General features: G+C 34.6%; 1 protein-coding gene across 5 annotated transcripts in view; it reads left to right on the forward strand.

Moving 5' to 3' along the window:
• Window positions 1-26,576, forward strand: part of SSBP2 (single stranded DNA binding protein 2) — a gene marked incomplete at its 3' end in the record, with an annotated part of 303,480 nt that overhangs the window by 223,538 nt on the left and 53,366 nt on the right. For all 5 annotated transcript variants that reach the window (XM_082622326.1, XM_082622324.1, XM_082622328.1 and 2 more), the window contains one exon: window positions 7,388-7,447. In XM_082622326.1, coding sequence (XP_082478452.1) covers window positions 7,388-7,447 — 60 coding nt within the window. The remainder of the gene's footprint in view (window positions 1-7,387; window positions 7,448-26,576) is intronic.

Here is a 26,576-nt window from a genome sequence, read left to right on the forward strand (position 1 = left end):
GGTGGAGCTGAGGCAGTGATGCTGGCACTGGGGAGCAGCTGCAAATACAGATTATCATTAGCAGAGAGGTTTGACTGCACAGAGACCATAATAAATCAGTTGCTTGCAGACTCATATCAAAACCTCATCAGTGAGTGGCAAGTGAAAACAAGCTCAGGGCTCCCACTGATTCTGCATTATGGTGAGTTGTATAATTATTTCATTATATATTACAATGTAATAATAATAGAAATAAAGTGTACAATAAATGTAATGCCCTTGAATCACCCTGAAACCATCCCTCTACCCCCCCAACTCCCCCCACCCCCCGGTCCATGGGAAAATTGTCTTCCATGAAACTGGTCCCTGGTGCCAAAAAAGTTGGAGACTGCTGCTCTAGAAGACATAATTTATCCTATATAAGCAAGCTGAATTTTCCCCTCTATACATATAAGCATTTTCTCATTAGACAACCAGATACACTATGCCAGTACTGTGCCTTACCCTTTGCAATATCAATAGATACTACCTATTTTTAACAAGACACATAAATTGGCCAGGTAAGATTTTATACAAGAGAACCAAACTTTATTACACCTTTTGCCGGTTTATAAGATTCTTCCATCAATGTTGTTCACTCACTCAATCAATGACCCGGCTATGGAAACAGCCAAGTATTTATTGAATGCGACTCTGTATATTCCCTCTTAGAATGTGCTAACTGCTTCCTTCCCTTCCTCCTGAACCTCATTACAAGTTGTCACATTATAATGAACAGCTTGATCACAATGATAATACTCTTCTAATAATACCACATCCATGTACCACCATTCCTAACCCATCTTCTATTCCCTTCCGGTATTTGACTTAAAAACAAAAATAAATGAACTAAAGACAACATATATTATCAAAACTCTACCAAAAATATTCAAGAAGAGAGAGATAGAGCTTACTAAATTTATATTTCAGTTGTTAAATTTCTTTTCATCTGGTGAATCAAGAGCACATGCTAATTAGTGTTTTATGTGCAAATTAACTTGATTACCTGAAATACCACTGTCTTTTCAGCTTTTCATGGTTGAGTGGTAACAAAGATAAAGAATTCTACATTAAGTGAATGGTTGCAAGGTTGCTGGGGGTGCCTAGGAGGAAATGCCAAGTCAGGCATTTTATTTATGGTCAGTTAGTCATAAGAATGAAGCATGTGTACCTGCCTTTATTCTATAAAGGTATTACTATAGTCGGATGTTATATAGCTCTAAGAAAACTAAAGTGGCAGTTAAGGAATTTGGTCTTTGGTTTTCTTTTACATAAAATAAGGAGGTTGACCTAGTTAACTCTAAAAACTTTTTGCTGTAAAATGTGTCAAAAAGGTATATTGGAATAAAATTCTATAAGTCAGATTTTATTATAATTGTACAATACAGAACTTGTAAAACTTCACTTGAGTAGTTTTGTGAAGTCATTTTTTAAAGTGTGTATTTATTTTTTAGACTGTTTTGTAAGTTCATGTTTTCTCAAACTTGGTAATTGTGTATTTCTATGTCATTTAAAAACTACTGTTTTTTCAAAAATAGAAGCAAATTTCACATGAATAGTTTTGTACTCGAAAAAGTTCAGTTACTTTACATTGTAGAACATATCTCAGACTTCTAAATTTTCAGAATTGTCAACTGTCCTAAATGTTACATTTGTTCATTCTAAAGAACTTAGTATTATTCATCATTGATTTGTTCTAAATTGTGCTCATAAAATAAAATGTAGTATATAGAAAATGCTTAAGTATAAAATTGGCATTTTAAAGAAGATTTTACTTTTTAGTGATTTTAAATTTTCTTTATTATCAACCTACTCTTAAAGACCAAGATTTAAAGAGTTTCTAAAGCCATGTTGAAATATTTAAAATAAGATATAGGGTGATTTATACACTGCTGCCATCAATTTTAAGGATTCTTAGAAATATCAGTTTTATTTTATGGATTGATTACCATGACATTAAGGTACTTGCTCTGATCTGGTTTCATGTCCTTTCCTCTGAAGTGGGTTCCCTTCATATCAAGGCACACATTACGCTGCAGTATGCTGAATCCTCTATGAGAATAGTGTGACAAAGTGCTCAGGAAATGGAGGGAAAGGAACCTATAGAGATTCCTTAAAGAGGAAGTGACATTCCGGCCCCTGGAGGATTAGTAGACGTTTACTTGGCATAGAAAGGAGAATACTGGGTTATCTCAAGAAAAATTGTGGTATTGATAAATCATATTTATGCTTTCTGGAAACTATTAAAATGTTAGAAAATATTAGTAAAGTTAACATTTGAGCAATGTGTCATTTAAGAGGTACAGTTTGATCATATATATATGTGAAAAGACGTTAGGGCTTTAAATGGTTCTTATCACCTGTAATTTCAGAATAGGTAAATTATTTATAAAATAATTCCATTGGTGGGGTCTGGGATCTTCGGAGAAGGAAAGATGAGAAAGAACTTGTTCCTTCTAAATCTTAGAGAATTGAGATAAAGCACTAACAGTTTATGAAGATGAAATAAGAAAAGGGAGACTACTACTTTCCACTAGCAGAAATGGCAAAGAATAAAGGAAAATCTGTCTTTTAGGAAAGCAGAAGTTTAATATTTCATGAATAATTCTTGATATAATGGAAAATAATAATCCTTTAAGACTGAATGATGTTCATTCTGAAATAAATTATGATTCTAAATGAGTGTGATTTTTTCTCTAAAAGACTACTTGGAGGAAATGGGCTGGACATTTAGTTTATATTTCTATTAGAGTTTTTTTCCTTTCATTTAGTCATCAAATATTTATTGATTTTCTGGCTTTGTATACGTTTTTATTGCTTGCACTTTGGTTTATCCCATTCATTCTAAGTAGATAACTGAAACACGTAGAAATGAGAATTTATGCCCATAAATGTATTTCCATATGTCAGGGTCCTAACTGTGCTACTCAGTTTATCTTGTGTATTATAAAGAACCTTTGTCCATGAGTTTTGCCTAATTTGGAAAACTTTTTTAAAAGCCTACCCTTGAGTTTTAGTCATTCATAGCACTACATATTCTGTCAAGTAGGGATGACTTCTGAGGGAAGGCACCAGATTGAAATATTATTTTCTTTGGGTCTTCATTGATATTTGCCATTTGGTGAAGAAAACGTTTTATTTCTTCCAGATTAGTGGACTGTAGAAAATAGTTTTTCCAGAACATTGTTTCTCCTATTAATTACAAGACTGTGAACCTTGAAAAATCCTAAGCAGAGGGCAGTGATCATCTATCTGCTTTGTTCACTGATATGTCCCACCATCTAGAACAGTGCCTTTGTGGGTGTTTAATAAATATTTGTTGAATGAACAAATCTCTAGCATACCTTTTAATCAATAAGTGCAGCTTTTTTATTCTCTCTATTGGCCTTTCATCTGAACAAAGGGCATCATTGTTTGTTGGAGTATTTTTTTTCTTTACCTAAGTTTTTCTTTTTCTCTGGAAAAAGTTTTCTTTTTCCATATATCAGTTTTCTTTTCTCTGGAAAGCATGGGAATAAGCTTCTCTATCTCCTTGATAAAGATAGCTTGTGCCTTAGGAGCATAGACTGATATCACCCACACACACTTCAAATATTTATAGCTATTTACAGTATGCTAATCTTTATACTTAAGGGTAATGCTGGAAATAATTAACATGGAATCATGGGGGTTTTATTTTTTTTTAAGAATCAAGTATTATTCTTTATTATACCAACTGACCACTATGTGGATGCAGATTCAAAATTAGGAAATAATACAAATTAGTATAAACTATATTTTAAAAGGCCTTTTATGAAATATTAAAAATTAAGAAGTAAAAATATTCCAAGTAACTGGAAATTGTATATCTTGATTTGAAGAGTTAAACTACCTATTCTACTAGCATTGATGTTTTGTTTTTGTTTTTGTTTTTGTTTTTTTTCACACACACACACTGCATTTTATTTTTACAAGAGATAAATAAACTGACACCAAGCATTGTAAATGGATGACCAGAATAAAACCAACAATGATTGCAATTACCAAACACGAAACACACTCATACCATGTCATAATATTGACATTCAGTATCATAGGGGTTTTAAATTATTACTTCCCAAGAGACTTCTGAGATCATCTTGTCCAACTCTCTCATTTTAAGGTTGGGAAAACTAAAGCCCTGAAAGGTTTTTAATTTAGGGTCCCTCTGCTAATTATTGGTGGTGCAAAAACTAGAATCCAGGCCTTTGACTCCCAGTCAAATGTTTTTTCCACATGCATTATAAATAACTTTTTAGCCCATTTTTCAAGGGGAAGGCTTTTTCCATTTAAAATATTGATTCATCATTCTGACACCCTCAAGCACATATTTTGATGCCCAAACTATTAAAAAAATTTTCCCCAAATATTAAGAGTAAGCATACTTTCATAGCTAAGGGCTCTTTTGAGGAACCTGTTCTTCCCAGGTTATTAATGCAGAGAGTACTGAAGGTCTGTTGATAGATGTACTTTATAATATCAGTAGGTATACTTTATAATATCAGTAAGTAATCTCTTAGATTAGCATTTTACCATAAAAGAATTTAAACTTGTTTTAATACCTTAAATTATATTTGAAAGCAAATTGACTTCTGAATAGTGAAATACAGAATATTAGTAGAATATTCTCATTTGCTAACATGAAAACTCTTTTGGGTTCTGTTGCTGTGTCTGTACCTCAACAAGTAGGCAGTTGAGCACCTAGGTGGTTAACTAGATATCTTAAGAATCAATCTGAATATTAAGAGCTTATAACAGCACTAATTTGATATTAAAATTCTTTAACCATAATAATGTTTATATTTTAGGGAAAAGTAGTAGTTTTTTATCTAAACTAACTATATTTTTGTTATTTTTTGCTTTAATTGTATAGCTATAGATTGATAAATAGAAGTGGTTTTCTTTCTTTTTTTTTGGCTAAAAAAAATTTTGAACTTCTGGAGGAGGGCATACAAGAGGAAATAAATTTAAAAGAGACTCTTTCTCTCTCGCAATCTTATTCCATAGGGGACTACAGGTTCGCAACTACCACATGCACTGCCTCTCCCACTTAGTAGTCCCTTGATGGGGCCTCATGGTCAGATAGGAGAATTCAACAGTCCTGTTAAAATACATTTATTCACAATGCCATTGATTAGAGAAAATTTTTCTCTTTTCAAATAGTCCATTTATATTAACACTACAACATTATTTTACATTCAGAGAAACATACAAATCTCAAATGCCCTGTTTCAAATAAGGTACATTTCAAGGTTATCAGTATTTAGTAGTGTTTTAACCATTTCTACCTTGTATTCATTCCACTTTGAAGTGATTTTATTATAGACAGGAATTATCAGTAACCTATTTTTATTTCTCCATGTCTCAAACACTAAATTGATATTGTACTTGGGCTTAGTGACTATGTCATAAAACATCACTTTGTGAAAGGAAGGCAACCATTCCAAAATCAATGACATGATATTTAATTATTAACTTATTTAAGTGAGTCCAGAATTTATAAGACAGTTTCATAAATGAAATTAGGTGGTTAGAAAAGTAGCAGAGGGAGTGTGAATTTTGGGATGAGCTTCCCAGTTGACAGTATAGTTAACTAATTAATCCAATTTAGAGTAGAGCTTCAGAAATGATGAGAGTCAACTTTAATCAAATGTGTGAAAACTAAACATTTTTTAAATGTTTAAACTGGAAAATCCACTTAAGTTTTATCAGCCGAAGGTGACACTATTACCTGAATAATCTACTGTTTCTGTCCATTTAAAATGATCTCCTAGGAATATGTTAACATATAAGAACTCAGCAAGTAAAAACTCAAATTGCTTAATTCTAAAGTTCTTCTTGTTCGTTTGTCAGACCCTCCAAAAGATATTATAGAAAAGTCTATACCACATAAATTTGCTAGAATTTTGTTTTTCAGCTGCTGCTTTTAAAATAGCCCTAGAACTGCAGGCCTAATTTCTAAAAATATTTTTAGAAAATTCATTATAAATGTGGTATTTAATTATGTAAAGTACTATAGATTTGGCTTGCCCAAGCCTTTGGTAAATTGATTCTTAATTTATATTAATTCATTCTTAATATTTTACTTAATATTCAACCCTTTAGAGTTGATAATTTGCTTATATTACATGTAATTATGTATTATAATTAAACAAAATTATATTTTTCTATAAAAATGGAATTTTGAATAATTTTAGGAATAAACTTAAAAATAAATTGTACCCAAATCTGAGTGATCAAAAATATTCTCCTTCCACTCATCATTGGACAATCACTAAAATGATACTTTTAGCATATTTTTCAGACAGTTTCAAGACTGACAGAATCAGCACATCTTAGCAGCCTCTGATTCATCTAACAAGATAAATTGACTTGAGTTTTAATATAAGGCCATTTTTTTCTTCTGGACTTCTGGAGGAGGGCATACGGGAGGAAATAAATTAAAAACATAACATATACACACTACTATATATAAAATAGATAAACAACCAGGACTTGCTGTATAGCACAGGAACTATATTCAATATCTTATAATAACTTATAATGGAAAATAATATGAAAAAGAATATATATGTGTCTATATTTATATGTATATATATGTCTGTGTGTATATATGTATATATATAATGGAATCACTTTGCTGTACACCTGAAACTAATGCAACATTGTTAATTAACTATACTTCAATAAAAAATGGTTATTAAAAAAAGTACATACCTCATAGTCTGCTAGGCTCAAAATATGCAAAGAAATTTCAATTTTAAAATTTATAGTCGATTTTGAATTATAACAAACCCTTAATGAAAGAAAGCCAAAGCTCTCCTAACCACAAATGTCCCTTGGAAAACAAATTTACCATTTTAAATGGAACTACAAAAGAAAAGATGAAGAAATTTGGCAACTTTAAAATTATTAGAGGAAAATTATAACCAAATTGGGTAATTCAGTCAAAATTATTAGAGGAAAATGATAACCGAATTGGGTAATTCAGAATCCAGTTTGTATAATAATGTAGCCAGTGATCCTCTTCCTGAAGTCTTTACTAAGATTCAGTTGCCTAAATTTCTTAGTCTTACTTTTTGCCAATTAGATAGCATTAAACAATTTTTTTGCTACAGTTACTTTAGTCATCTTCGATTTTTTAATGATTTCTTTGGAATTTTTCCAGATATTCTACAAAATAAAAAATAGGATGGTAATTTTTCTTGAAAGCTTTTATTCTACTGAAATCAGCCACATAAGTAAATTTGATTTATGTTTTGTATAATTCGAAAATTCTTAAAAGCAGTTTATTGTCAGATCTGTATTTTACATTGTTTTTTTGTTTTATTTGTTTGTTTTACTTCAATAGCCTTTTATGTCACCTCGGTACCCTGGAGGTCCAAGGCCCCCACTGAGGATACCTAACCAGGTAAGATTTGTGTGTGTTATTTAAGTTTGGTGGCTTTTTACTGCGTTTTTTTTTTAAGAGTCAATAAAGATCTTGAAAATGTCACATATATTTCTCTCCTATAAAAATATTAAATTATTCTTCATCCCATTTTACGCTACTTCTAGTGATGTATAACCTACATTAAGGGTTGGCAAACTATAGCCCATAGTTTGGCTGACTTTTTGTAAATAAAATTTTATTGGAACACTGCCACATTCATTCGTTTATGTATTGTGTATGGCTTCTTTTACACTGCAGTAGCAGATCTGAGTGATCATGATGGAGACCATAGGTGGCCTGCAACCCTAAAATATTTACTGTCTAGATCTTAACAGAAAAAAGTTTGCTGACCCTTGGAGTCTACCATATACTTTGAAGCTACCTTTCAAAATATATATAATTTTGGTAAATGCAGATTATACTGTGAAGGATGATAATAAAATTTTCTATGAACATACTTAAGCTTATTTTTATATTATATAGTTACAAGAACATGGCTGTAACATACTAATTTTGCCCAATTATAGTGGCATATCAAGTATATAATTAGCTGCTTCTAGAAGGGTTAGATCTATTAATAATAGTTAACAACAGATCATCCAACTATCTTTATCTACAAGAGCTCTGCGATTTCATAGACTTTCGTCCTCAGATAGTTTATCAATAACATAAATATTTATTGACTAAAGAGAATAAAGCACAATTTTTACTTGCAGGTAGCTTATAGTTTAGGTTTAGAATAGAGACAACGTGCATGTGTGTGTGTGTATATATATATATATATATACATATGTAACACAAGAAGAAATTAAATGCTTAACCATATGGAATATTAATGTCAAGATGATTGTTTTGTCACTTTCTTTGTTTTTGTATACATCATTTTCCCAGATTTAAAGTAAACCCTGGTTTATTATTTTTATCACAATAAAATCTTTTTCATTTTTTAAAAATTTCCACTTCCTTCCTAACCAAAAGATGGAACAAGAAAGCTGTGCTTACTTTGATAGCACATTTGATAGAAATGGAGTTTTCCTTCTCCTCTCCTAACTCTTACTGAAATTATGCAGTGTCCTTGAAGTGTCCCAATTGCTGTGTTCTCTGCTTCTAATGCACAGCAAAGAGTGCCAGCACCCACATTCACCCCCAGGGGAGAACTCTAAGCAGGCAGCAGTGCTGGGTCATCTCATGGTTACAGGGCTAGAAGTCCTCACATTAGCAGCTGGAGTTTTCTCCTTCAGACTGAAAATGCATTCGGTACATAGGGCCAGGGAAACATGGCATGAAATAGGAAAAAGAAGTGCACAGATGCCAAGGGTTTCAACATATGGGAGTTTTACTTTCTCTGTGGGTGAACCTATATGTATTGACAGTCAGATCTACTTATACGTGCCTGAGTCTTTTAAATTTCCTTTTCTAAGGACAGAAAGTTGTATCTTTCACTGCAGTCTTCATGGTGTTTCAGACATTCCATTCATAGCTTTATGTATTTTGTAGATATAAGAGGTTTGTGAAAATCTCCATTAGGGAAATGTGAATTTCTTGTACAAGCATGTATGAATTTTTCTGATTCCATTTATTGCATATGAATAATGAAAATCTCATAGAGTTATTGGAATTGCATCCATCTGACATTGCTGAAATGCCTGCTATGTATAAGATACTAAGTTCCACACCTAAAGAAACTGACAAAATGAAAGACACTTTTAGGAAGAATGGGTTAGTGGCAGAAATGTGGAATTGTAAATCTAGATTGTTTGAAATTTTTTTTAAGAACAACAACCTTTGGATTTTTAAAAGAGGCAATTAAAAAGTTAAATGTAATAAAGAGTTATAATACAGGTTCTTTTTCCTCAAGACTTTTAAACAGTCTTTACCTGAGTATATTTTAAAACAATTGTACTCTTCTATGAGTGGCCCTTTTTTGCCCCCCTCCCCATATATAGTTAAGCTTCATTAATCCAAACATCTATCTTTCAAATTTATAATAATTTACATTTATACTAATTTTTAAAGAATTTTGAGCAAACTGTTAAACATTTCCTAAAACAATGTTTACACTATTAACTATTTAGTAGCATGACCTTTTCAAACAACAAAACATTTCTTCAATTTCATTATGTAGTCATTAAAGTAGAATTGGCAAAGCTATCTTTGTGATTAATTGGAATGATGTATATAAAAACAAATGTTAAATTTTTTATTTAGTCTATTTAAAATGATCATAAACTAATAAAATTTTCTTCTATTGGTATACTGTATCTAAGAAAATAAAAAGTACGCTATTAACTTCTTCAGTGGTGTTGACTAGTCATTTTGAATATGTAAAAGACAATCCTTTAATAAACAGCTTCTCCAGAATTTATAATTACTAATGATTAGACTATAATTTTTAAGTACTTCTGAGATGGTTTTCATGAGTCTGAACTAAATCCACAATGGCTTACTTATACTGTTTATATATTTATGGACTGGGTATTTGGAACATGGTATCAAATCACTATGCCCAAAACATGCAAGAAAGGGTAATAGTATCTAAAATTATGAAAGCAAAGTAAAATTACAAAAATCTGCAATGTTGCAAAGAATAAATATCTATGAGAGAACACATGAAACATAGAAATTACACCGGAATTGGTTCAACTGTCAGAATAGGTTGGTGGTGTTGAAGTAGCTCCATAAACTGGAGGTCTTTATCCTTCTCATAGATAAAATGTTTAATCTGAAAAATTCACAGTGATCATTCAACACTATGCTAAGAAAACCAAGACAGCCAGAAATATAGAGACTGTTAATGAGTGACACCAAGAATAAACTATTGATTTATTGACCCTAGAGAATTGGAATTTCTCACCATTCCTGAAACTCTATAAACAGGTGTGTGAATTGAGGTAACATAGTGAATGCTGTTGACCATTTTATATTCTAAAGCTGATTTTGACATTCTAAAAGCACACTGCATCTGACCATTCTACTGAAAGTCTCGAAGATATTTGTCCAATAATAGATGAATGAGTGGTTAAATAAATTATAGTATATCCAAATGGTGAAATAGTATGCAGTTATTAAAAGGTATGTTATAGGATTAAACTTATTGATATGACAGAATGTTTATGATCTATTACCAAATGTAAAAAAGTCACAAACCTGTGTGGTATGTCACCTTTACCATATATCACTGTACAAACTCAGTTCCTCCACTCCACACCCCCCAGCGTGCATGCGCACGCACACACACACACACACACACACACACACACACACACACACACCAGAAAGACTGTAAGGGACTTATCCTTTATTTCTGGGTGATAGGATTATGGGTGATTTCTTTTTTTAATTTCTGTATTTTTAAAGTTTGCATAGAACAGGAATTTTATTTGTGACCGGATAAAGACATTATTAGTTAATTATATATGTAAATGAAAGTACAGATATTTTATTCTTCTGGTTATTCAGTATATGAGATTATTCTTTGTTAATACTGAATGTATAGTTCTTACTATACATGATAAAATGAAAAACAATGGATGTTAAGGATAGGCAAATCTTGAGAAGACTATTCTTCACTTTTCAGATAGGGAAAAATCAGCAAGCATTTAAGCAGAAAAAAAAAAAACATGTTGTTGGGACATTTACTCATATACTGAAAGTAAATGTACTGTATTCCCCCATATAACCAAGGTACCTATATTTTAAACATACTACACTTACTCTTCCTTACATGTTCTGTTTTTCAGAATGAATGCTATTTAGCATGTCCTTTCCCAGTAATTTTGTCTTTCTAAAATATTTCATATGTAGAATTTGACTTTTAGTTAATGATATCAATATGAAAACATAAGAGAAGGACTTCAGCTGCATAAAGAGAATTAAGTTCTACACTGAGTAAATGATAGGAGTCTTATAGCTGAAATGGTAAAGAAGACTGTAGTAAATCTCTATTGTGTTAATTACACTGTTAAAGTATTTAAATTATTATTTAAAATCCAGTGAAACACAATGAAAAATATATTATTTTCTTTTGACTTTGAGTTATGACCATGTCCTGGGATATATATCTTTTCCAATTATTTTCTACCTTTGTAGGACAAAGGAAATTAACAAGTTCAAAATCTCTGGCAAAGAAGAAATTCATTCTCCTTCCCAAATCAAGAAAAATTTACATAGTGAACACTGTGCTGTCTTACTCAATTTAAGTTAGCAGTATATCGGGCTTTTTGGTACAATGTTTACTTCTTTTGCCAAACTGCATCTCATTATTTTACAGCCGTTTTGTCACAGATATTCCCTTTTTGGACATAATACCAAAAAAATGCGTTGCCATATATATGATTGAAAACTTCACAGGGCTGTACAAAAATCACTCTCAGAAATAGTCATTCAACAAAAATTAGTTGAGGTTTACTATGCGCGAGGCACCATTCTCCATGGGGGATACATCAGAAAACAAACTAATGAGAATCCCTCTCTCATGGAACTGGCGTTCTAAAGCAGCAGTGCCCAACAACTTTCTGGGAAGAGAGAAATGTTCCATATCTGTACTGTCATATGCTGTAGCTCTAGTACTTTGAGGACCTTTGAGCACTTGAAATGTGCCTAGTGTGACTGAGGAATTGAATTTTTAACTTTATTAATTTTAATTTAAATAACCACATGTGGCAAAGGGCTACTATATTGGACAGTGCAGTTACAGTGGTTGAGATACAGAAAAAAGAAAAATAAATAAGTAAATATATGTCAAATGGTGAGTTGTAATTTGGAGACAAATATCTTTCCACACTGAAAGACACATTTCTGAATTTTAATATCTTTTCTACTGATACTGCCTTTTTACAGGAAAAAAAAAATGACAGTGGTATTGCTGGCAGGACCTCAATGTGTCAAGCATCTTATCCAAATGCCAGCAAAGCCCAGCAAAGTATGACTTTTAGCAAGTCACTTAACCTTTCTGGGACTTGCTTGTCTTAGAGGTAAAACGAGAGTGGACGCCTGTATTTCTAAAATCCCTTCTAGTTCCAAAATTTCTTAATTATTTGATTCTACTTCATTTCATGTAATTGAGGGGGCCCATTAAAAATTTTTGGTAGGTAAAAATTGTTAACTGAATTACATCGTAAAGGCATAGATAAATTCACTATTTTTTAATCATCATTGAGTGTTTAGTCTCTGTGAGAAGATTATATACATATAATGGTATTCAAGGAAATATATACCAGAATCTTAAGATCCTAGAGGGGCTCACTATTGGAATCATATGATGAATCTTCTGTAAACTAAATGATGTTTTGTGCAGCAAGAAATTCCTTCATTGAATTACTAATTAGTTTAAAATACTTAATGTAAAAATATGAGATTAGATCACTCCCTAACACCATACACAAAAATAAGCTCAAAATGGATTAAAGACCTAAATGTAAGGCCAGAAACTATCAAACTCTTAGAGGAAAACATAGGCAGAACACTCTATGACATAAATCACAGCAAAATCCTTTTTGACACACCTCCTAGAAAAATGGAAATAAAAACAAAAATAAACAAATGGGATCTAATGAAACTTCAAAGGTTTTGTACAGCAAAGGAAACCATAAACAAGACCGAAAGACAACTCTCAGAATGGGAGAAAATATTTGCAAATGAAGCAACTGACAAAGGATTAATCTCCAAAATTTATAAGCAGCTTATGCAGCTAAATAACAAAAAAACAAACAACCCAATCCAAAAATGGGCAGAAGACCTAAACAGACATTTCTCCAAAGAAGATATACAGACTGCCAACAAACACATGAAAGAACGCTCAACATCATTAATCATTAGAGAAATGCAAATCAAAACTACAATGAGATATCATCTCACACCAGTCAGAATGGCCAACATCAAAAAATCTAGAAACAATAAATGCTAGAGAGGGTGTGGAGAAAAGGGAACACTCTTGCACTGCTGGTGGGAATGTGAATTGGTACAGCCACTATGGAGAACAGTATGGAGGTTCCTTAAAAAACTACAAATAGAACTACCATATGACCCAGCAATCCCACTACTGGGCATATACCCTAAGAAAACCATAATTCAAAGAGTCATGTACCAAAATGTTCATTGCAGGTCTATTTACAATAGCCCGGAGATGGAAACAACCTAAGTGTCCATCATCCAATGAATGGATAAAGAAGATGTGGCACATATATACAATGGAATATTACTCAGCCATAAAAAGAAACAAAACTGAGCTATTTGTAATGAAGTGGATGGACCTAGAGTCTGTCATACAGAGTGAAGTAAGTCAGAAAGAGAAAGACAAATACCGTATGCTAACACATATATATGGAATTTAAGAAAAAAAATGTCATGAAGAACCTAGGGGTAAAACAGGAATAAAGACACAGACCTACTAGAGAATGGACTTGAGGATATGGGGAGGGGGAAGGGTAAGCTGTGACAAAGTGAGAGAGAGGCATGGACATATATACACTACCAAACGTAAGGTAGATAGCTAGTGGGAAGCAGCCGCATAGCACAGGTAGATCAGCTCGGTGCTTTGTGACCGACTGGAGGGGTGGGATAGGGAGGGTGGGAGGGAGGGAGATGCCAGAGGGAAGGGATATGGGAACATATGTATATGTATAACTGATTCACTTTGTTATAAAGCAGAAACTAATACACCATTGTGAAGCAATTATACTCCAATAAACTTGTAAAAAAATAAAATAAAATACTTAGTAACATTTTATGTTATTTCATTTATTTTAAATCCTAGGATTTAAGGCTTATCTTTTAGAACTTTTGGAATATGTTGATCTGATTTGAAGTCCTGGCTCTACTACTTACTGATAGTATAACCATGGACAAATTAACAAACTTACTTCTGTATTAAAGCTCAGTTTCTCATCATCAGAAAGGATTTATAATAACAACCTCGTGGGATTGTTGTAAGCATTGAGGGAAATAAATATAAAATGCTTAGCGCAATTCCTGGCACAGATGTACTGGCTCACAAGTATATATTTTTGTTGATATTATGTTTGTTATTATTAAGCATTCTCATCATTAGTGTCAATTTCCCTGTCAGAATGAAGATCTTTTATAGAACAAAAAATGTGTGCCAAAATTTTTGACTAGTTAAGTCTCAATGGAATACATTTAGCATGTTGACAAATATGAGAATGTATATTGACCCACAAGATGTATAAATCTCTTTATGTTTCCTGATATTAAAGGTTTAAAGAATCTAGTGATCATGCTCTTTTGATGCACAAAACCATCATCTGGTCATCCTGGGACTGATCAAAATGTTTTAAAAGTTAGAGATTTGACTTACCAAAAGACAAACACTGGTGACTAAAGAGTTAAATTTGGGTAAAGACACTCATTTTGAAAGACAGCTTGACATTGATCAAGATTTCTATAGAATTATGCTATATTTTTAAGTGATAATAGCAGAAAGACTTCTCAATTGTTTTGATTTCCAAGATCAACAAGAAAAAGTAAAATGTTGAAGAAAATGGTTTCCAGTGATAAAACATGGTGTCACCAATGAGATTTAGAAATTCACAATAAGAGTATAAGACTTAAACCACTTAGAGACTTTAAAAAAAAAGGAAGAAACTTCAAACTCACAATTGAAGATAATGTTTAGTCATACATTTTCACTCCTCCTCCTAATTCACTTTATAACTTTTGACACTGCTGCCCATTCCTTTCTTCTGGAAATTCCCCCTCATGCATTCTGAAATGTTGGTCCTGGTCCCCTGGCTAATTTCATACCTGTGCAGTTTGTTTCCTTTCCTACCTCTTTTTGGTATTTTAAGAAAATTGTACCTTTGATTCTTTGACCGTTTTTCATCTCACTTCTTAAATCTAGTCCATTCTTAAGCCTTTATCACTGATGATTCCTAAAATTGTCTAATGAAAACTCTTTGTTTTATTCCTTCAATAAATATTTGTTACTCTGAGCCAAAAAGGCACAGATAGGTTTCACTCTCTGAACTTACAGTCTGCTGGGGATACAGAGAAGAAAACAAGCCATGATCATATATAAGTTCTATAAAAGTGAGGTATAAGAATCTAGCACCAACATTCAAATTATATGGGTCCCAGAAGAAGAAGAGAAAAAGAAAGGGACTGAGAAAATATTTGAAGAGATTATAGTTGAAAACTTCCCTAATATGGGTAAGGAAATAGTTAATCAAGTCCAGGAAGCATAGAGAGTCCCATACAGGATAGATCCAAGGGGAAACACACCAAGACACATATTAATCAAAGTATCAAAAATTAAATACAGGGCTTCCCTGGTGGCACAGTGGTTGGGAGTCTGCCTGCCAATGCAGGGGACACGGGTTCGAGCCCTGGTCTGGGAGGATCCCGCATGCCGCGGAGCTACTAGGCCCGTGAGCCACAACTACTGAGCCTGCGCGTCTGGAGCCTGTGCTCCGCAACAACAGAGGCCGCGACAGTGAGAGGCCCACGCACCGCGATGAAGAGTGGCCCCCGCTTGCCACAACTAGAGAAAGCCCTCGCACAGAAACGAAGACCCAACACAGCCAAAAATAAATAAATAAATACATTAAAAAAAATTAAATACAAACAAAAAATATTAAAAGCAGCAAGGGAAAAACAACAAATAACACACAAGGGAATCCCCAGAAGGTTAACAGCTGATCTTTCAGCAGAAACTCTGCAAGCCAGAAGGGAGTGCCAGGACATATTTAAAGTGATGAAGGAGAAAAACCTACAACCAAGATTACTCTACCCAGCAAGGATCTCATTCAGATTTGATGGATAAATTAAAACCTGTACAGACAAGCAAAAGCTGAGAGAGTTCAGCACCACCAAACCAGCTTTACAACAAATGCTAAAGGAACTTCTCTAGGCAGGAAACACAAGAGAAGGAAAAGACTTACAATAACAAACCCAAAACAATTAAGAAAATGGTAATAGGAACATACATATCGATAAGTGCCTTAAATGTAAATGGATTAAATGCTCCAACCAAAAGACACAGGCTTCCTGAATGGATACAAAAACAAGACCCATATATATGCTGTATACAAGAGACCCACTTCAGAGACCTAGGGACACATACAGACTGAAAGTGAGGGGATGGAAAAAGATATTCCATGCAAATGGAAATCAAAAGAAAGCTTGAGTAGCAATTCTCATATCAGACAAAATAGACCTTAAAACAAAGACTATTACAAGAGACAAAGAAGGAGACTACATAATGATCAAGGGATCAATCCAAGAAATAGATATAACAATTGTAAATATTTATGCACCCAACATAGGAGCACAAAAATACATAAGGCAAATGCTAACAGCCATAAAAGGGGAAATCAACAATAACACAATCATAGTAGAGGACTTTAACGCCCCACTTTCACCAATGGACAGATCATCCAAAATGAAAATAAACAAGGAAACACAAGCTTTAATTGATACATTAAACAAGATGGACTTAACTGATATTTATACGACATTCCATCTAAAAACAACACACTACACAGTGTTCTCAACTACTCATGGAACATTCTCCAGGATAGATCATATCTTGGGTCACAAATCAAGCTTTGGTAAATTTAAGAAAACTGAAATCGTATCAAGTATCTTTTCCGACCACAATGCTATGGGACTAGATATCAAAACTGTAAAAAATACAAACACATGGAGACTAAACAATACATTACTTAATAACCAAGAGATCACTGAAGAAATGAAAGAGGAAATCAAAAATTACGTAGAAAAAAATGACAATGAAAACATGATGACCCAAAACCTATGGGATGCAGCAAAAGCAGTTCTAAGAGGGAAGTTTATAGCACTACAACCCTACCTTAAGAAACATGAAACATCTCAAATAAACAACCTAACCTTACACCTAAAGCAATCAGAGAAAGAAGAACAAAAATCCCCAAAGTTGGCAGAAGGAAAGAAATCATAAAGATCACATCAGAAATAAATGAAAAAGAAATAAAGGAAACGATAGCAAAGATCAATAAAACTAAAAGCTGGTTCTTTGGGAAGATAAACAAAATTGATAAACCATTAGCCAGACTCATCAGGAAAAAAAGGGAGAAGACTCAAATCAATAGAATTAGAAATGAAAAAGGAGAAGTAACAACTGACACTGAAGAAATACAAAGGACCATGAGAGATTACTACAAGCACCTATATGCCAATAAAATGGACAACCTGGAAGAAATGGACAAATTCTTAGAAAGGCACAACCTTCAAGACTGAACCAGGAAGAAATAGAAAATATGAACAGACCAATCCCAAGCACTGAAATTGAAACTGTGATTAAAAATCTTCCAACGAACAAAAGCCCAGGACCAGATGGCTTCACAGGCGAATTCTATCAAACATTTAGAAAAGAGCTAACACCTATCCTTCTCAAACACTTCCAAAATATAGTAGAGGGAGGAACACTCCCAAACTCATTCTACGAGGCCACCATCACCCTGATACCAAAACCAGACAAAGATGTCAGAAAGAAAGAAAACTACAGCCCAATATCACTGATGAACACAGATGCAAAAATCCTCAACAAAATACTAGCAAACAGAATCCAACAGCACATTAAAAGGATCATACACCATGATCAAGTGGGGTTTTATCCCAGGAATGCAAGGACTCTTCAATATATGCAAATCAATATATGTGTTAAACCATATTAAGAAGTTGAAGGAGAAAAACCATATGATCATCTCAATACATGCAGAGAAAGCTTTCGACAAAATTCAGCACCCATTTATGATAAAAACCCTCCAGAAAGCAGGCATAGAGGGAACTTTCCTCAACATAATAAAGGCCATACTTGACAAACCCACAGCCAACATCGTCCACAATGGTGATAAACCGAAACCATTTCCACTAACATCAGGAACAAGACAAGGTTGCCCACTCTCACCACTATTATTCAACATAGCTTTGGAAGTTTTAGCCACAGCCATCAGAAAAGAAAAAGAAATAAAAGGAATCCAAATTGGAAAGGAAGAAGTAAAGCTGACACTGTTTGCAGATGACATGATACTATACATAGAGAATCCTGAAGATGCTACAGGAAAACTACCAGAGCAAATCAATGAATTTGGTAAAGTAGCAGGATACAAAATTAATGCACAGAAATCTCTTGCATTCTTATCCACTAATGATAAAAAACCTGAAAGTGAAATTAAGAAAACACTCCCATTTACCACTGCAACAAAAAGAATAAAATATCTAGGAATAAACCTACCTAAGGAGACAAAAGACCTGTATGCAGAAAATTATAAGACACTGATGAAAGTAATTAAAGATGATACAAATAGATGGAGAGATATACCATGTTCTTGTATTGGTAGAATCGACATTGTCAAAGTGACTGTACTACGCAAAGCATACTACAGATTCAATGCAATCCCTATCAAACTGCCAGTGGCATTTTTCACAGAACTAGAACAAAAAATTTCACAATTTGTATGGAAACACAAATGACCCCGAATAGCCAAAGCAATCTTGAGAAAGAAAAATGGAGCTGGAGGAATCAGGCTCCCTGACTTCAGACTATATTACAAAGCTACAGTAATCAAGACAGTATGGTACTGGCACAAAAACAGAAATATAGATCAATGGAACAGGATAGAAAGCCCAGAGATAAACCCACGCACATATGGTCACCTTATCTTTGATAAAGGAGGCAAGAATATACAGTGGAGAAAAGACAGCCTCTTCAATACGTGGTGCCAAGGAAACTGGACAGCTACATGTAAAAGAATGAAATTAGAACACTCCCTAACACCATACACAAAATAAACTCAAAATGGATTAAAGACCTAAATGTAAGGCCAGACACTATAAACCTCTTAGAGGAAAACATAGGCAGAACACTCTATGACATAAACCACAGCAAGATCCTTTTTGACGCACCTTCTATGGAAATGGAACTAAAACCAAAAATAAACAAATGGGACCTAATGATACTTAAAAGCTTTTGCACAGCAAAGGAAACCATAAACAAGACCAAAAGACAACCCTCAGAATGGGACAAAATATTTGCAAATGAAGCAACTGACAAAGGATTAATCTGCAAAATTTACAAGCAGGTCATGCAGCTCAATATCAAAAAAACAAACAGCTCAATCCTAAAATGAGCAGAAGACCTAAACAGACATTTTTCCAAAGAAGATATACAGACTGCCAACAAACACATGAAAGAATGCTCAACATCATCAATCATTAGAGAAATGCAAATCAAAACTACAATGAGATATCATCTCACACCGGTCAGAATGGCCATCATCAAAAGGTCTAGAAACAATAAATGCTAGAGAGGGTGTGGAGAAAAGGGAACCCTCTTGCACTGTTGGTGGGAATGTAAATTGATACAGCCACTATGGAGAACAGTATGGAAGTTCCTTAAAAAACTACAAATAGAACTACCATATGACCCAGCAATCCCACTACTGGGCATATATCCTGAGAAAACCATAATTCAAAGAGTCACATACCAAAATGTTCATTGCAGCTCTATTTACAATAGCCAGGAGACGGAAGCAACCTAAGTGTTCATCAGCAGATGAATGGATAAAGATGTGGCACATATATACAACTGAATATTACTGAGCCATGAAAAGAAACGAAATTGAGTTATTTGTAGTGAGGTGGATGGACCTAGAGTCTGTCATATGGAGTGAAGTAAGTCAGAAAGCGAAAAACAAATACTGTAAGCTAACACATATATATGGAATCTAAAAAAAAAAAATGGTCATGAAGAACTTAGGGGCAAGGTGGGAATAAAGACACAGACCTACTAGAGAATGGAATTGAGGATACAGGGAGGGGGAAGGGTAAGCTGGGACAACGTGAGAGAGTGGCATGGACATATATACACTACCAAACGTAAAATAGATAGCTAGTGGGAAGCAGCCGTATAGCACAGGGAGATCAGCTCAGTGCTTTGTGACCACCTAGAGGGGTGGGGTAGGGAGGGTTGGAGGGAGGGAGACATAAGAGCGAAGAGATATGGGGACATATGTATAACTGATTCACTTTGTTATACAGCAGAAACTAACACACCATTGTAAAGCAGTTATACTCCAATAAAGATGTCATAAAGAGAAAAAGAATCTATAAATGCACATAAGAAGCCCTTACCTCCCTTGCATGCCAAGATATTCAGGGAGGCAGGGAGGAGTCATACCGTACTGCCACATAATGGTATTAAAGATAATTATAGATAAAGATAATTTCATTAAAGATAATGAAAGACAGGTTTCTCACTGTTGGAGAAAATACTTACAAACATAAGAAGGAAGAAGACTGAAAATAATCCTGAGGTTTTGGATTGTAATTGGACATGTTCAATTGGTGTTAGAGAGTATGAATTTATGGTATGTGTATGTACCATACACACACACACACCCAGATAGATATAAAATTGGTCATAAACTTATGTATGTACATATATATATGTGTGCACATATACACATAGATTTTCAAGTGCAGCATTTACTGAAAGAGCCAAAAGGCAATGTACTCAACTAAGAAGGAGCACTTTGAGAACCCAAATCTTGGTGCCTAAATGCTGTCCTCCACTAGAAGGAATCAGGACCCTTTGGAGAAAGGTCTGATTCCAGAGCTAGGCCAGGAAAAGTATGAAACGAACCTGGAACATCTCATACCAGTAAGGAAATGCTCAAAATATGATGGAAATGTTTCAAAAGGACAATAGAGCCAGCTTGAAGAGCCTCCCACTGGCCAGATCTTGCAAAATTTAAATATTAAAATGAACGATGACAGTAAATAGATGATAACCCTTTGATTAGAATAGGAATCCATAAGTGTCAGTGTATCAATCAGTAAGAAGGGAAAGCTGTTCCTTACAATAGAATGCCAACTAGTAAGCATAGAAAGAATGATACACATGCAGTGTTTGCATTTGGCAACTGTTATAGTGCTTAGGAGTTGTCAATGGATGCTAAGGCTGATAAAGGATTGATGAGGAATGGGATATTGACAGTCTTTGAATAACTCTAATATTGAATGTAACCAGTTACAAAGGGGAAAAATAATGATCTAGTGTTGTAGGACCTGGAAGACACCAACAGAATGAGATGATAAGGTTAACATCAACAGTAGTGGAATGAGTCAACATCATGTACCCTCTGATGTGATACACTGAGAAGAGTATAGGGCTTCCCTGGTGGTGCAGTGGTTGAGAACCTGCCTGCCAATGCAGGGGACACGGGTTCGAGCCCTGGTCTGGGAAGATCCCACATGCCACGGAGCAACTAACCCCGTGAGCCACAACTACTGAGCCTGCGCGTCTGGAGCCTGTGCTCCGCAACAGGAGAGGCCACGATAGTGAGAGGCCCGCGCACCGCGATGAAGAGGGGCCCCCAATCGCCGCAACTAGAGAAAGTCCTCGCACAGAAACGAAGACCCAACGCAGCCAGATAAATAAATAAATACATAAATAAATAATTTTTTTAAAAAAAAGAAAAGCTTTCCTGAATAATCTAGAATTTCAACATCATCATTAAAAAAAAAAAAAAAAGAGTATAGCATCAGTTCTGCAGTATTCCTAAGAAAGCAAGACCTGAGTCTGGGTCATGAAGAGACATCAGAGGATCATCCTGTAGAATTTAAGACTCATTCTCCAAAACTGTTCAGGCTATGATAGAGAAAGACTAAAGAAAGACCTGGAAGAGCATGAAGAGACATGACAACTAAATGCAACATGTGTTCCATGAGATCCTGGTCCCAGAAAGTAAAAAGAAACATTGTTGAGACAGGTGGCAAAATTTAAATGACATCTGTGTGTTTTGGACGGTAGTGTTATATCAATGGATTTCCTGACTTGAAAAGTTGTGTTGTGGCTATGTAGGAGAATATCCTTGCTTAGGGAACTAAACTCTGTGGTACTTAGAAGTGAAGAGACATAATGTCTGCAACTTGCTCTCAAGTGGCAGATATGGTGAAATGTTAACTGTTGGGCAGTCAGTGTCAGGGTATATGGGAATCCTTTGTACTGTCTGTGCAATTTTTCTGTAAGTTTGAAATTTTTAAAAATATATTTATATTTTAAAGTGTATAGAAGGAGAATTTATGCCAAACTGGGATTATATGGAAGAATTTTGTTAGGAAATGATCCCTAAACCGAGATCTAAAATATGTCAGAATAAGCACTTGAGGGTGTGTGACCTCCTAGAGAGACAAGAAAGTTTAGTTTTAGTTTGTTTTTAGTTTTGTTTTATTTTGCTTTTAGTGGTTGGCATTTAGATATTGTTGACTGAGCACATGAATTGAAAAAACTGAAAGGAGTTTGATATAACTGGAAGTTGGAATGTCAGCTTGGCTGTAGCAAGAAATTAGGCTGGAAAGGTAAGCAGGAAATAGGTCATTTAGTAGGAGGTCAATAAATTGACACTGAGTGTGCTTGTAAACAAACAAAAAAATCAAAGGATTACAAAAATGGCTTGAAAAATGGCAGTTCTCTACTGCATCCCAATGATAACAATTAGCAAAACAGTTCTGGTCTGGATAAATAAATTATTTAATATCAAATTTCCTTTGAAATATTTGAAATTTTAAACTAATGAAATAAGATATTCCTGCTTTTAAGGTTAATTAGTGAACCTTTATAGAAATTCTTGCCAGTTGTCAGGATTATGTGTATATATGTATACATACATGCTTCATAGGATCAGTATGTTTAAATCGTTTATAGCTTGGTCCAGCTCTAAGTGCTTCTCAGGTGACTATTAGAAACTTACAATTCATTATGTATCCAGTATTGCACCCCTGCATAAAATAAACCCTATCTGTTAATCGGCACCTTTTTTCAGTTCCAGTTCTCTTTTTCCATTCAGCCAAATTGTTTGAACTTAATTGGAGTATTATTTTTCTAAATAGTTTCTTAGGGAAAATATGACTACCCAAAACAATATTCATTGGCCCCTTGGCATTTCAGTTCTGCTCCTATTATAATCCCCAGTGAGTAAAATAATCTATAGAAATAGCTTACATTTAAGGAGCAAAATTAATTTACCCTTAGTAAATTAATTTCGGGGAAAGGCATTATACATACTTCTCAGGAAGAAATAGGACAATTTTTGCCTAGATTTTGTTCCCAACAATACCAATTTTCTTTGCCTGAAAATTGGGCAAAGTAGGATCATTTTAAAACTAAGAAATTATACTGGATGTACAGACATATAAAATTCATAAATGAATGTGAAATGTAAGAAATCTTGTGTGGACACTGGTGGCAAAGGTACTAGGTACTCATTGACATGAACTGTCCTGGAGGCTGCCATTTTGATGCCAAAATCGGGCCCCACCCAACAGCCTGAAGGCTCCAGAGCTGGGATGTCTCACGCCAAACAACCAACAGGGCAGGAACACAGCCCCACCCGTCAGCACACAGACTGCCTAAAGTCATCCTGAGCCAACAGCCACCTCTAAACACACCCCTTGACATGACCCTGCCCATCAGAAGGACAAGACCCAGCTGCACCCACCGGTGGGCAGGCAACAGTCTCTCCCACCAGGAAGCCTGCACAAGCCTCTTAGACCAGCCTCATCCACCAGGGGGCAGACACCAGAGGGAAGAGGAACTATAATTCTGCAGCCTGGGGGATTGCAAACACAGAAAGTTAGACAAAATGAGGTGGCAGAGGAATATGTCCCTGATGAAGGAACAAGATAAAACTACAGAACAGCTAAGTGGAGTGGATATAGGAAATCTACCCCAAAATGAATTCAGAGTAATGATGGTAAAGATGATCCAAAATCTCAGAAAAAGAATGGAAGCACAGAGCAAGAAGATACAAGAAATGTTAACAAAGAGCTAGAAAATATAAAGAACAAACAGAGATGAACAATACAATAAGTGAAATGGAAAATACACTAGAAGGAATTAATAGCAGAATGAGGCAGAGGAACATATGAGTGAGCTGGAATACAGAATGGTGGAAATCACTGCTGCAGAACAGAATAAAGAAAAAAGAATGAAAAGAAATGAAGGCGGGGAGGAATAGATTGGGCGTTTGGGATTGACACACTGCTGTATTTAAAATAAAATGCCTTGCCATAAAAAAAAAATGTAGACAGTCTAAGAGACAGCTAGGACAACATTGAACACACCAACATTCACATTATAGGAGTCCCAGAAGGAGAAGAGAGAGAGAAAGGGCCTGAGGAGATATTTGAGGAGATAATAGCTGAAAACTTCCCTAACATGGGAAAGGAAATAGTCACCCAACTCCAGGAAGCGCAGAGTCCCATAGAGGATAAACCCAAGGAGGAACATGCTGAGACACATGTTAATCAAATTGACAAAAATTAAAAACAGAGAAAATATTAAAAGCAACAAGGGAAAAGCAACAAATAACATACAAGGAATCCCCATAAGGTTATCAGCTGATTTTTCAGCAGAAATGCTGCAGGACAGAAGGGAATAGCACAATATATTTAAAGTGATGAAAGGAAAAAACCTACAACCAAGAATACTCTACCCAGCAAGGCTGTCCTTCACATTTGATGGAGAACTCAAAAGCTTTACAGACAAGCAAAAGGTAAGAGAATTCAGCACCACCAAACCAGCTGTACAAATACTAAAGGAAATTCTCTAGGTGAAAAAGAAAAGCCCACAACTAGAAACAAGAAAATTATGAATGGGAAAGCTTACCAGTAAAGGCAAACATACAGTAAAGATAGGAAATCATCCACACACAAATATGATATCAAAACCAGCAATCACGAGAAGAGTACAAATGCAGGATATTGGAAATGCATTTGAAATTAAGAGATAGTGAACTTAAAACAATCTTGTATATGTATAGACTGCTATATCAAAACCTCAAACCAAAAATCTACAACAGATATACACACAAAAAAGAAAAAGGAATCCAAACACAACATTAAAGATAGTCATCAGATCACAAGAGAAGAGAACAAAAGTGGAAGGGAATAAAAAGACCTACAAAAACAAATCCAAAACAATTAACAAAATGGCAATAAGAACATACATATCAGTAATTACCTTAAATATAAATGGATTAATGCTCCAACCAAAACACACTGACTAGCTGAATGGATACAGAAACAAGACCTGTATATATGCTGTCTATAGGACACCCACTTCAGATCTAGGGACACATACAGAATGAAAGTGAGGGGATGGAAAAGGGTATTCCATGCAAATGGAAATCAAAAGAAAGCTGGAGTAGCAATACTACTTTCAGACAAAACAGGCTTTGAAATAAAGTCTATTACAAGAGACAAAAAAGGACACTACATAATGATCAAGGGATCAATCCAAGAAGAAGATATAACAATTGCAAATATACATACACCCAAAATAGGAGCACCTCAATATATAAGGCAAACACTAATAGCCATAAAAGGAGAAATTGACAGTAACACAATAATAGTGGGGGACTTTAACACCCCCACTTTCATCAATGGATAGATCATCCAGACAGAAAATCAGTAAGGAAATCTAGGCTTTAAATGACACATTAGACCAGATGGACTTAATTGATATTTATGCATCCCATCTGAAAGCAGCAGAATATACATTCTTCTCAAGTGCACATGGAATATTCTCCAGGATAGATCACATGCTGGTCCATAAAGCAAGCCTTGGTAAATTTAAGAAAACTGAACTCATATCAAGCATCTTTTCCAACCACAATGCTATGAGATTAGGAGTCAGCAGCAAGAAAAAAACTGTAAAAATCAAAACACGTGGAGGCTAAACAATGTGCTATCAAACAACCAACGGATCACAGAAGAAATCAAAGAGGACATATAAAAGTTCTAAGAGACAAATGAAAACAGTACAACAATCCAAAACCTGTGTGACACAGCAAAAGCAATTCTAAGAGAGAAGTTTATAGCAATACAGTCTTAACCTCAGGAAACAAGAAAAACCTCAAATAAACAACCTAAGCTTACAAACAAAATCCAAATTTCCTAGAAGGAAAGAAATATAAAGATCAGATCAGAGGGACTTCCCTGGTGGTGCAGTGGTTAGGAATCCACCGCCAATGCAGGGGACACAGGTTCGATCCCTGGCCCGGGAAGATCCCACATGCCACAGAGCAACTAAGACTGTGCGCCACAACTA

This window comes from Mesoplodon mirus (assembly GCF_964341445.2).
Source record: "Mesoplodon mirus genome assembly, chromosome: 5".
Classification (NCBI taxonomy): Eukaryota; Metazoa; Chordata; class Mammalia; order Artiodactyla; family Ziphiidae; genus Mesoplodon; species Mesoplodon mirus.